The 12,398-nt window shown below is 34.2% G+C and overlaps 2 protein-coding genes and 1 long non-coding RNA gene across 4 annotated transcripts; 1 reads left to right on the plus strand and 2 right to left on the minus strand.

Annotated features, from left to right (window-relative positions):
- Nucleotides 1-2,931: 2,931 nt before the first annotated feature.
- Nucleotides 2,932-4,514, minus strand: LOC123698529. The gene is made up of 2 exons (XR_006752418.1): nucleotides 4,260-4,514; nucleotides 2,932-3,026 (listed from the first exon to the last, which is right to left on the minus strand). It is a non-coding gene; the product is annotated as an uncharacterized LOC123698529 (long non-coding RNA).
- Nucleotides 4,515-4,635: 121 nt separating this feature from the next.
- On the minus strand, nucleotides 4,636-9,572 carry LOC123698528. 2 transcript variants are annotated; one of them, XM_045645182.1, is made up of 7 exons: nucleotides 9,519-9,572; nucleotides 9,032-9,436; nucleotides 8,652-8,865; nucleotides 8,159-8,263; nucleotides 7,665-7,817; nucleotides 6,915-7,100; nucleotides 4,636-5,868 (listed from the first exon to the last, which is right to left on the minus strand). In XM_045645182.1, the coding sequence occupies exons 2-7, from the start codon at nucleotides 9,427-9,429 to the stop codon at nucleotides 5,548-5,550; spliced, it is 1,377 nt and encodes a 458-aa protein (XP_045501138.1). In that variant the 5' UTR covers nucleotides 9,430-9,436; nucleotides 9,519-9,572; the 3' UTR covers nucleotides 4,636-5,547. The 2 variants fall into 2 exon arrangements, with proteins under 2 accessions (XP_045501138.1, XP_045501137.1); XM_045645181.1 differs by lacking the exon at nucleotides 9,519-9,572 and having other exon boundaries at nucleotides 9,032-9,511.
- A 739-nt stretch (nucleotides 9,573-10,311) lies between these two features.
- Nucleotides 10,312-11,559, plus strand: LOC123698550 (immediate early response 3-interacting protein 1). Its single transcript, XM_045645211.1, has 3 exons — nucleotides 10,312-10,494; nucleotides 10,573-10,674; nucleotides 11,392-11,559. Exons 1-3 carry the CDS (start codon nucleotides 10,407-10,409, stop codon nucleotides 11,445-11,447), a joined length of 246 nt encoding a protein of 81 aa, XP_045501167.1. The 5' UTR covers nucleotides 10,312-10,406; the 3' UTR covers nucleotides 11,448-11,559.
- The last annotated feature ends 839 nt before the right edge of the window (nucleotides 11,560-12,398 follow it).

The following is a 12,398-nucleotide window of genomic DNA, read 5'->3' on the forward strand; positions in this document are numbered from 1 at the left end:
AAAAAAAAATATCAGCTCTCATCTAGAGCCAAGCATCTAACTCTACACTACCCTTTTCTCCCAGTAGCCCTGCCTGCCTACATCATTTCTACTACTTATTTCAATTTTCCCAGTAACTATGCTACATTGTTCCTGCTTATACCAAGTGTCCACAAAACCTATCCTACATTGTCCTATACTCCATAACAACAACACTATCCCACGTGCCCTGCGGCCATCACGTGGCGGATGCAACGCCCCCACGGAAGACCACCTGTACCACATGTAATTCCACAATTGACACTATTTCTAGCGGTTGCATGCTTTCATACAATATAGTGGATCAAGGTACTGGGTAAACAGATTTACGATTGGTACGTGGGTTCTTTTAAATACCGTATGATGTCAGGTGGAAACAGGGAAATTGTATCAATCAGTATAGAGACAAGGCTATGCACAATGCACATGTCTCAACAGGTTCTTAAGTATATTAAAATTAAAATAAGTAAGAGGAGTAGCATGTACTTTTTGTTTTATCATTAGAAATAAATTAAATAAATATGACAAACAGGAAACCTAACCTAACTTGATACGAAAGTCGGAAAAGTACCAGGGCAAGATTAACTACCAAGGAGAAATTTCACCAAAATCCGCCTTCGACACGCCTACGTAATAACACGCGCCTACAAAAATGCAGAGACCGTAAGACACAAATGTTTTGTCCCACGACAAGACCTTAGAGAATTAGAGATGCACTAATAATGTCATCCCGGTGCACTGTTTATGGCTAATGATCGTTTGTGTACAATCAGCACAATGAGGCGCGACACGCGATCGTTTATCTTACATATTTCTACGTTGTTTTTTCTAATGTTAGAGGAATGTTTGTTTGATTTGCTTAATGCTTTCAAATCAGCCTATAAGCCTTAAGTATCGAGTTTCTCTTGTAGAACTTCGGGCGGTTCATAGTGTCCAAAGCACAACTTGCAGCCAAAAAACTTGGCATACTATCTAAGGTGCGGCAGTATTTCACATCTCAACAGCTTTTAAATCTTTACCAAGCGCAAGTTAGATCATGTGTGGAATACTGCTGCCACCTGTGGGCAGGCACTGCCAAATGCCAACTTGATGTTTTGGAAGCGATGGAAAGACGTGCCAAAAGAATTATAGGCGACGATAACTTAACAAAAAACCGCCTTCAGAGTCTTACACATCGCCGAAGAGTTGCCAGCCTTTCGGTTTTCTATCGCTTACACTTCGGCGAATGCGCCACTGAATTGCACAGCATCATCCGTGCTTCCCCTTTTTTTCAACGGACATCCAGGCGCACTGCAGGTTACCATCCTTACTTGGTGGAAATGCCGACTGCTCGCACTTCACGCTTTGCGTCGTCATTCTTAGTTCGAACCGCCAAGGAATGGAACTCCCTGCCAGCGTCTGTCTTTCCGGAGAACTACAATATGGGTTCCTTCAAGAGGCGAATAAATAGGCATCTAGGTAGACATGATTTACCACCATAGACCGCGTCACCGCTTCCCATCAGGTGGGACTGTGGTCAAATGTCTACCTATCGGAATTAAAAAAAATAATAATAATAATAACTACTAGAAGAAGTTCTGCCTCTGCCAAGGTCTTCTGATTTGAATCTATGCTCAAGCATAGCATAAAAGTAATAAGTTATCATATGTAAATCATTTGGACAAAAGAAAGCTTCTGATTCTGATACATTCTGTCACGAAAACCAAACTTTCCAAGACGGAAAATTGTATTAGGAAAGTTGTAAATAAAAATATGTAATGACAATACGAAAGTGCTTCTAAAAGAAGTCTAATTAAATCAACAAATTTTGAGTTTGAGAAGTTTGAGTTTGTGATAACGTAAAGTCGCGGGCGAAGAGCCAATGTAGAATAAGTAAACTATAATCTTTTAACAAATAAGTATTCATAAATAATAATTAATATCTAGTTAGGATTTTTGGAACGAAGTTCCTTATCGCGCGTTGTGAAAGGGGGCTAGACAGAAAAAAATCTTACGAAAAGTTGTCACTTTTTGCTAGAGTTGTAAGGCTGTAAGCCGTGCGGCGTGCGCGTGGTTCTCTGTCTATCTCTCTCTAACTTAACATTTTGTTTCATCCGGATGTCCATTGACATCGCTCAAGTTTTTTATTTTATTTATTTGTATTTAGGATAGTTACTAGATTTTAACTTTAAGCTTTTCTTACTTACTTACGTTACTTTATTTTTTTGCATACTGGTGAGTGCAGTTCATATAATATTATGACTTCTTCTCTTCCATTTCATTCTGCATACCATTTGTCATGGCGGTCAGCGACTAAAATCTAAGAAAATGAGGTGACTATGAGCTTTCTATGTTGCTGACAATTTCAGTAAAAAAATTGGTAAATGAAAATTTTACGAGTTATTTTTCGTAACGAGTCAAGCTTTCTTGGTGCAGTGTAGAGGATCAGGTACATTAAAATCTCATTAGCTTTTAATCCGTATCCTAGATCAATAAATCTTGACCTACATTCAGAAGTGTTACGATTGTTATCATAGGATATTGTAGTCTTATGACAGACTAGCCTGTTGTCCCGGCTCCGCAGAAGTAACCCGTAGGCCTTAGGGCCATATTTTGTTTTTATTCCTAAGAATATTGTAGTTGAGAAACTGTTTCAAATAGGTTCAATAATTTCGGATCGAAGTCAGTTTCCTCCTTATGATAATAAATAATAATGTAGACACTACAGGAAACTTTAGGTGGGAATGAGTAGTCATTATTAGTCGATATTACTTTTTCACCAAAAAAAACATAACTGTACAAAAAACTCACTTACAAGATTATTTCATCCATATCTTTTTGTTGAACTTAATGAATAAAATAATTAAATCACATAATGCTACTATTTCATTTCAAAATGGCACAAAAGTGCAAGTGAGAAATAAAACTAAAATGTAAATGGTATAATGCATCTATTTAACCCCTTATTGCATGAATTATTAAGGAGATGAAATAAAAATTATTTTTTTGCAAAAAAGTGTTTATTAGACCTTACATTATGAGATCAAATTGAGAAAAAAAATTATTTACTTATATTATAGAAAATATATAACGGCGCCATATATGGACTCGTATGCAGTGTTTGTTGTATTTTTTCTGTCATATATGGCTTCGTATGCAATTAGAAAAAAGTAACTAATTAATAAAATAAAAACATATTCCGGATTAATTTCACACACACGGTTGCTAAGCCCCAAACTAAACTTAAGCTTGTATCCTGAATGCTTAGTCAACTGATATGCTACATATACTTTACATAAATCCTATCCTACTTATATTATAAATTCGAAAGTTTGTGAGGGTGGATGTATGTGTATGTGTTTGTTTGTTACTGTTTCACGCAAATACTACTGAACCGACTTCTATGAAATTTAGCACACATAATATAGAGGGTAACTTGGACTAACACATAGGATAGGTTTTATCCCGAAAATCCCACGGGAACGGGAACTATGCGGGGTTTTCTTTGAAAACGCGGGCGAGGCCGCGGGCGAAATGTTTATGAAACTTTATATGGATACCTAAATAACACCCAGAATCACAGCCAACTTATACTTCGTGAAATTGCTTAAAACAATTACGTTTGTCATTATAACATAAAAACACGTTATATTTTTCACATAACGTGAAGGAACGAAATTGGAACAATATAGGCATAGCTGACGGGCGTTCTTCTTCCAAATTCGGTAATGACTAATCCCATCAGACCGTACAGAATCAAAGTGAAAATCTAGATGTCCTGCAGGAGTTTTTCGTAGCTTTTTTGCGGTAATTGGCGAGTCAGAAATACTGAGGAGACTCCAGAGATGCCGATGTTTCTAAGTTTTTGAGAGACGACCACGTCTTTTGGTAATAAGAGCTTTCCCTGACTTTCGCATTTGCTCTGAAACGGCTAATTAAAAATCATACAGTGGCATATAGCATGAGTCTGTATTTATTGATGATGATATAATATTTACATGCTTAGCATAGTGAGATAAAAGTGTCTAGGATCGATACTGGAACAATCAGTGAAAGTATCCTTGAATGCTGTGCTTGAATGCATACCCAGCCACATATGACATAATATATTTTGGACGGAATGCATACGAAGCCAAATATGACAGATTTGGAAAAGTACAAAAAAACATGATTAAAGCAAAAAAACAACCTAACCAAATGTTTTACCTTATTTTAGAAAGACTAAAGAATGAAGAAATATTTTTTTTCATGGCTTTACTCACCTTTTTGATATTGAAATCTTAATTTGAAAATCACGGTTTTTTCCGCGCACCCAAACCGTCGCACGCGCTAGACTAAATCTATAATATATCTGATGGATAATATTTACACTGTATAAATTAATTACATTCCAATTCTCGATGAAATGCTGTTTAAGATGTAAGGTAGTTTTTTTAGATATTGTTTATAGTTAGCCTATAAAAAATTCATAAACTTCGTCGTCCATATATGGCTCTGTATGCGGTAAGGGGTTAATAATTTTACAATACTTTCCATAATCAAAATACAGATATAGTTACAATGTTGCTACAAAAACTCTACAACAGTTCATAAGATGTTGTCCATGCAGAACTCAATATCAAATACATAATATAACAAAATAAAAAAGGATCACAATCTTATCCACTACCTGTACGAGTATACTGTTACAAATACTTATTACTGCATAAAAAATAGCGTGTGTGCCGAGCACACGTGTCAGAAGTGAAACTTCTTTGGCAAGATTCAAAGATACCAAAATCGTCGCCTTAATCCATGCAGCGATCTTGAAATTTTACTCTCAACACACCTAAATAAGTATCACTTCAAAACATTAATATTATCAATAATAGATAACTAAACATTCTATGTATTTCATACTGCAACTACATAAAAAAATAATGGAAACTACTTAAAGCTACTACACACACACCAACCTCTTTGCCAAATCCCTAAGATACATTGCACCCTTCCATAATTCATTTTTGATTCTTCCAAGTGAAGAATTTTCTTAACACAGCCATTTTTTAACCTAAAGAATTACATACAGTATAAAATTTGAGATCACGTCCAGTTTAAAGTTTTATTGTGTACTTCTTATTTTATTAACGGTTTTATATTAATAGTACATCATTATACATCACTATTTAATTTAACTGAATTTAAAAGTAACAAAATTAAGGGTATCTATAATATTTTTCATGGGTTTGTTGAATATTAAGTTGATATTAATACTTGGTTTAACAATATGCAAAATAAATTAAAGTCTGAAAAAATACTAAAGTATTTCAGACTTCAGTTATTTGTTTAAAATGTTACCAATATGGCTTTAACATTTAATTAAATCACGACTTCAACTATTTAATAGATTAAGTCCCGTTTAAAAATAATACAAAAAATAATATATACCTCATACACAACAAGCTAAAATAGCATTTATGTCATGGGTTACAAGGTGCATTTTCAGATAATATTCACGATTGATCTACCATAATATGCACGTTTTTTATATTCAAGTACTATCTTTTCGTATCATCCAAATGGCTTGAGCGAGTTGATTTCATTGCCTCTATACAAATATGCTTTGAAATCGCATATTTTCTGTCCATCTTTGTATAAGTAGAACTTGAAGCAGGTTTCACAGAAGAACGTAGGATCGAAGGGAACTCTATCGCATCCAGTGACGATCCATTTACTGCCGAATTCTCCACAAGTTGTGCAATATATGGAGTGGTTCTGTGTGGTCTGCGTGTGGTACGGGTAGAGGCTGATCTTCAGCGGGTCAGTAGCGTGCATTAGACGGACTTCGGAGAATGTGAATAAGTGCTCGCAGTTGCCCTGGTGGGAGTACACCTGGAAATGATACAAAAAAGTGTAAGTAACTGTAAGTAAGTGAATCAGTAAGAATCTGTCTATCTCCGCGTCATAATTTTTCAAAAAACTGAAATGTAATTAAACATGATAATTATAGTCATCGCATGTAATAGCCGCTGGATGCAAGCCGCTGGTCAGTCGTTCTGAAAAGTTTTAACAAGCACTATTTTTATATGACGTCATCGCATTACTAGTGCAGCAGAAATACGCAGAGGTATCAATGTCGTCATAATTAACCGAAGTGAATGACGTCATATTTTCCCGCCAACTTCTGTGACGTCACAACTTCACACATCTCCTTGTATGTTATGTGATCCTGGTAGAATGCAAAGCCTTAGCAATACTTATATGACGTCATCACATGTACTAGGATAGCAGAAATTTGCAAAGTATAAGTGACGTCATGATTGATAGAAGCGAATGACGTCATATTTTCCCGCCAACTTCTGTGACGTCACAACTTTAAATATCTCCTTGTGCGTTATGTGATTCTGGTAGAATGCAAAGCCTTAGCAATACTTATATGACGTCATCACATGTACTAGGATAGCAGAAATTTGCAGAAGTATAAGTGACGTCATGATTGATAGAAGCGAATGACGTCATATTTTCCCGCTAACTTCTGTGACGTCACAACTTTATTCATCGCCTTGCACACGATTTTGATACTTTTAATATGTATGAAATTAATGAAAGGAATTAAAATTATGTATATGAATATTATTATCTAATATTAATTATAACCAGCAACGGAACCTGCGCTGCACTTGCTGTTAGGTGATCACCATGCGTTAAATAGAGTTTATCGAAGAACGCATTATTATCATGTTTTCTGTATTTTTGAATATGTGAACTAAATGTGTGTAAAGCAAAGCACCCCCACCTCCGGATGCCCCATCTTCACAGCAATGTCCTGCAGCCGCGTGCTGGCCATCGCATCTTGCGTCCGTGATGTCACATTTCTGTATTTTTGCATGTGTGTGTGTGTGTGTTAACTAAATGTGTGTTAAACAAAGCAGGCCCACCTCCGGGTGCCCCATCTTGAGCGCGATGTCCTGCAGCCTTGTGCTGGCCATGTCCCGCTTGGGGAAGGCCCCGAGGCCGCGCGCCGCCGCCCAGTGGCGCACGGCGCGCGAGCGGTCCGCGCAGCCCGCGCGCGCGTCCACGTAGAACACGTTGTTGATGAACAGGAACCCGGATGGGAACAGCTCCTGCGCGTGTGAAGATGGTTATAAAATGCAGAAGCGTTCCATGTAAGGCTTGAAGTGCGAGCGAGAGAGCGGAACGAACGACAAAGAAGCACAATCGGATGTTGTCACGTCCAACTATCGTCAGTAAACCGACTTTACAGACAACCAATTTTTTATAATAAAATAAACAAATTTGTTTAATTTACTACTTTTCGTAATTTTGACGTTGACAAATGCTTGTCACTAACAAAGGATTCACTCACTATTTAACCGGCTCCACAAATAAATTCGGTTGAATACTTTTTTTAACACTTTTATCTTCTCAATTGATCCTTTTAAATTTAATGCAAATGTAATGAGTAATATTGCAGTTAGTAATAGTACACATATTGTGCCTTAAAATCATACATAAATGTAAACTTAATTAATTTTAACTACATCAATATTTAAAGACTTTTTTTTTAAATTATTTTGTATTTAAATTACATGTATTTAAAACTTATAGGAATATTACAGTATTATTACATTTCTTTACTAAAAACTTATATTAATGAAATACATTATTTATTAAAACAATGTTCTCACCTTAGCAGTAGTATTGGGCAAGTCGTCGAGCCTCTCCGACACATCGACGCTCATGCTCACATCGTTTAGGCAGACGATTCGATCCCGCAGCACAGTGAGCGACTGTCTACCGAGTAGCACTATGTCATTGCTGAGAATTGAGTGCCGTGTATTCTGAAAATAATAGAAACATAATTTGATTTCTTTTGTATTTATCTAGAGCACAAAACTTAAATATTAATACAATACACACACAACTCAAAGAGTCAAAAAGTAGTCTCCGGTCCTGCAATTGTTATATAAGGACCCCTTATTGATTTTAGGTTCAGCCATTCAGTTTTTACAAAAAGGAACAGATCACTAATTAATGCTTTAATAACCATGCAATATAAATTTCTTGGGCTTGATCTAAATTTGTGGTGTGTGAATTGCCATTAAAGTTTTGCAAGATTTAACACCTTCAAATTAATCTATACATATAACTTTTTATACAAAACAATAAAAATGTATTCTACCGTTCTCTCTCTAGCAGAATGTCGGAAAGGCCTGTACACTCTGACACGAAACAGCAAATCCTGACCAGGTTGCAATGGCTCCCCAATTGTTACTGTTATGTCATTCTGAAAGTAACACATATACATAATATTATTATGTAAAAAAACCACTATATTAATTCCTGTTAGGAATTAGTTAATCAATGCTAGCTAATTACATTAAATTTATGTTTTATGAGATTTTAAATAATCTAATAAGATTAAACCAAATCCATTATTACATTAAAGATAAAATTTTATGTAATACAATGTTGCGTAGTAAGTAGTAGTATTATTTTTATAAGCAAAAGGCCTTATCACTCAGTATAGCAACCCTTAAAGTAAAAGATAGATATAAATAAAAATGTGGGTGATCAAAAACAAGGCATTAAAAACAAAGGAAACTAAGTAAAATATGCAATGTATGGTATATTATGTATGCACTTCTGCTATCTAGACATAAGCTTAAACTCACTTCCTTTGACTGGGGCAAGAGACGCACTCTTCTATATTTAAGATGTTGTGAGTACAAGTTATTTACATCTTTGGACTTTCTTAATTTAAGCTTTTTAGCAATATTAAGGTCACTGCCAATATCAGTTTCTTCAAATTCTTTTACTGGACAAGAATTTGTACCTGGCAAAGATGTAGACATTTTCATTTCTAATCCTGTTTCTAAATGGCTTGGGCTGTAAAAGAAAAATTGAAATATGTTGTAGATTGTACATTTTAATATTTCAAGGTATATAAGTAGAATTAAATTAAATACAGTTAAAAAATCTAAGTGAACTTCTTTTTGAACTATATACTTACTCTATTAACAATATCAAGAGCTATATATAAATAAAAACATACTTGCAAAAGTCAGCCAGCTTTTCATAATCTTCATCACTCACTTCTGCCCCAACAAAATCTCTCAATCTTTGTTCTAGAACATCATAATCATCATCTTTAGTTTTAGGCCTGTCATTGATTGGGAATGATGCAAACATATCTGGTAGCTTAGTGAAAATCATGGGTGGTGTGACAAGTGGGGCGGTCACTTTATACCACTTAGGACCCACATCAGGAACATACAGGTCAGATTGTGAGGGTTTCTCGCTATCTATAACATTGTCAGGCTGTAATGACTCTTCCGCTTCTTCTGCACTCTGAGAGGACATTGTGTCTTCATCACTTTTTATGATAGTTCCAGTTTTTTCGGTTTTAGTTTTGACTTTAATCTGACCACTAGGATCCCCTGTTCCCTCCATCTTTTTACTAATATTAAAATTTTATACAATCAATAGGTAAGTTATTTTAAGTAACCGTAATATTATTATAAATTTTGGTGACTACATACCAATAACTATTTTTATATTTATCTCTGTTTATCTTGAAAAATATACAAATTTGAATAACTTTCTATAATTACTTGAAACTTCTACACCACAGAGCAAGTAATCTACACTTCTACCTGGCACCTGCAAACTGCAAAGTCAAAATTTAAACATTCGATTTCGCCAGATGATTGTGATTGGCCCAATGACTATTGGCCACTGCTAAGAGCAATTAACCTATAATTGCTCTTAGGGCCACTGCAACTGGCTGAACTGGCGCCTGGCGGTGGTTTGTCAAAAACGTAGACAGAGTAAAAAAATACATGCAAAAATACATTAATTATTGTCAAATTATTTGACAAGAAATATGGGATCTGTGGAAAAATCACAGAAAAAATAACAGGAAGAATTAAATGCACATTAAATCATTTTGATTTTTGAGTAAAACTGTGAGTAAAACTTTTTTGAAGTTGGTTGAAAAATGAAGTCCATCCCGCGACCCGCACTGGGGTGGTGACGAAGTCGAATTTTTGGCGCCAAATGAAATAATTTTTCACACATAAATAGATAAATATTGAGATAAGTAATTTTGTTATTCATAGTCCCCATTTACTAATTTATAAGCTCTTGAGCAAAGTGATAACTATGTTACGGGAGAACGTGGGGAGAACGCATGAACGCATCCACCACCATCCACTGGATGTTGGTTTTATCAACGTCATATTATGTCTTGTCAAATGTCAACTGTCACTGTCTATCCACCAAAACTGAAAACACCGTAGGTATATTATTTCCTAACATACAGTTGTGATACAGTTTGCTCTGTGTTTCATTATTAAATGAATTAAAACATCCATTTCTATTGATAATCAACAGCGGTGTTTTCATTTTAACTGATAATAGAATCTAAAATGATTACCTTATGGAATTTGTTTGAAGCCAGTCTTTTGTGTCTCAATGCAGTGTGTGTTTTGCACGAAGAAAGATTTATGCAAAAAAGTATGCAAAACTAAAAAAAAAAACAAAAACTGATTTATAAGCATTATAAGAAATACCAATAATTTTTCTTTATTTTAGTGGGTTGGGGAGCACATGGCCAAAATCAAGGTTTTGAGGATCAGTCTTCAGTTAAATTCCAAATTTTAAATTTAGTTCGATCAATTCGGACCGTTACTAGAAGTAAGTCTCGTTTTCGATTATAATAAGTATTAATTAAAATAGAGTTATTGAAATATTACTACCAAAGTTTGCCTATTTATTGGTCTGGTCAATATCTAGATACGCTGACTCCAGACTAATGACTAGGACAACCAATAAGATTTTATTTTATTTTATTTTATTTAGTTGCTAAAAGCTTATTATATACTTAATTCTCATATGGAAAACTCAATTATGACATGGACACTTCCAATTAACTACCATGTAATTATTAATTATAGTACTGTACAATACATTAAGTATTAACCCATTGAGCCCCCAGCGGCCCGATCGGTCCACGACACAATAGATTTTCTATTGTCTGTGATTCCGGGGGTTGAGTTATTAAAAAAATATTACATCATGAACAGCAAATTTTATCATCATTACTTTGCAGTATAAACTATCAAATTTTAGAATTAACACCCACTAGAAGTGCGTCAAACACAAACCATAAAAAGTTTTAAATACCTACATAAGTCACATTATCTTTGTCTTGCTTAGCTTCTTCCTATACCGTTGTATTTTCTAATCGCTTCTTCTTCCTTTGATTTTAAATAAAAGTTAGTTTAATTAGTCAGTAATTCTATAAATTTGTATTTCGTTTGTTTGCAATAAAGTATTAAATAACATAAATTAATGGATGTGAATGTACTGCACAGATAATACCTAGATAATAATATACCCCTTTTGTTTCAGTTCCTCTGATTATATTAAATATACTTACAATTATATTCAAGTTACTACTAGGATAACTAAGGGAATGGAGATGCCTGAATGCTTGTAAAATAAATGTTGATGTTAAAACCAGCTTGAAGTAAATACAAATATTTTTATATATTAATAAATATTAAATACTACAAATCATACCCAGATTTTTATTTTTACCGTAAATCTTTACTAGTATTATAAATCTGTTTGTTTGAACGTGCTTATCTCAGGAACTGCTGCTCCAATTTGAAAAATTCTTTTGGTGTTAGATAGCCTGGTTATCGAGGAACAGGAGCGAATAATTCAGGTGAATTTACTGTCATAAATTTATAGCTCAATTATAGGCTTTAAACATATTATATACAGATTATACACCAACATGGGCTTTAGTAATAAATCTTTTGGATTCTAATGGATTTTTTTTTAATGGAATAATGAAATCATGAAAATGCATTTTTATTATTGTGTTGCCATACTAAATATTACAATTCACGAGAGTATAGTGTATTTACGTACAATCTTGTAAATACGTACGTAAATACAATAAACTCTCGTTCATCCGAACAACGTTTATATCCGAAATAATTTTTCAAAAATAATAATTGTAAATGTCAGTTGTAAAATAAAATATCCTCTATTTTCTCGAACTTAGGTTTTAATATTAAGCATTTAAAGTTAGTTTGTCCGAAATTTTTGCCAGGCTCTGTCCCTTGATAATTTCGAATATACGGGAGTCTCCTGTACACATATTTTTATTAATAATAATTTGCGTCTAAGATTTGCTTAGTGCTTACATCAGCCATCCATCGGGTATATAATCAGTTTAGAGATACATTTATAATAAAAGCGGTTTGGAATAATATATTTATATAGAAAGCTGTGAGAAATTAATTGCAATTGAAACATATGAATCTCGAAACAAAGTTAAATTATTTTATTATCAAATTCGAAAATTTTATTCGGAAACCAAAGTTGTCATTGAATATCTGTATTTT

This window comes from Colias croceus, chromosome 16 (assembly GCF_905220415.1).
Source record: "Colias croceus chromosome 16, ilColCroc2.1".
NCBI lineage: Eukaryota > Metazoa > Arthropoda > Insecta > Lepidoptera > Pieridae > Colias > Colias croceus.

Coding starts and splice junctions, on each gene's coding strand:
- LOC123698528 (XM_045645182.1), bottom strand. CDS start 9,429: ATGGAGGGAACAGGGGATCCTAGTGGTCAGATTAAAGTCAAAACTAAA. Junction 8,866..9,031: donor AAGCTGGCTGACTTTTGCAA/GTATGTTTTTAT, acceptor TTTCTTTTACAG/CCCAAGCCATTTAGAAACAG. Junction 7,818..8,158: donor ATTCTGCTAGAGAGAGAACG/GTAGAATACATT, acceptor TATTATTTTCAG/AATACACGGCACTCAATTCT.
- LOC123698550 (XM_045645211.1), top strand. CDS start 10,407: ATGATTACCTTATGGAATTTGTTTGAAGCCAGTCTTTTGTGTCTCAAT. Junction 10,495..10,572: donor AGAAAGATTTATGCAAAAAA/GTATGCAAAACT, acceptor TCTTTATTTTAG/TGGGTTGGGGAGCACATGGC. Junction 10,675..11,391: donor AATTCGGACCGTTACTAGAA/GTAAGTCTCGTT, acceptor CTTTTGTTTCAG/TTCCTCTGATTATATTAAAT.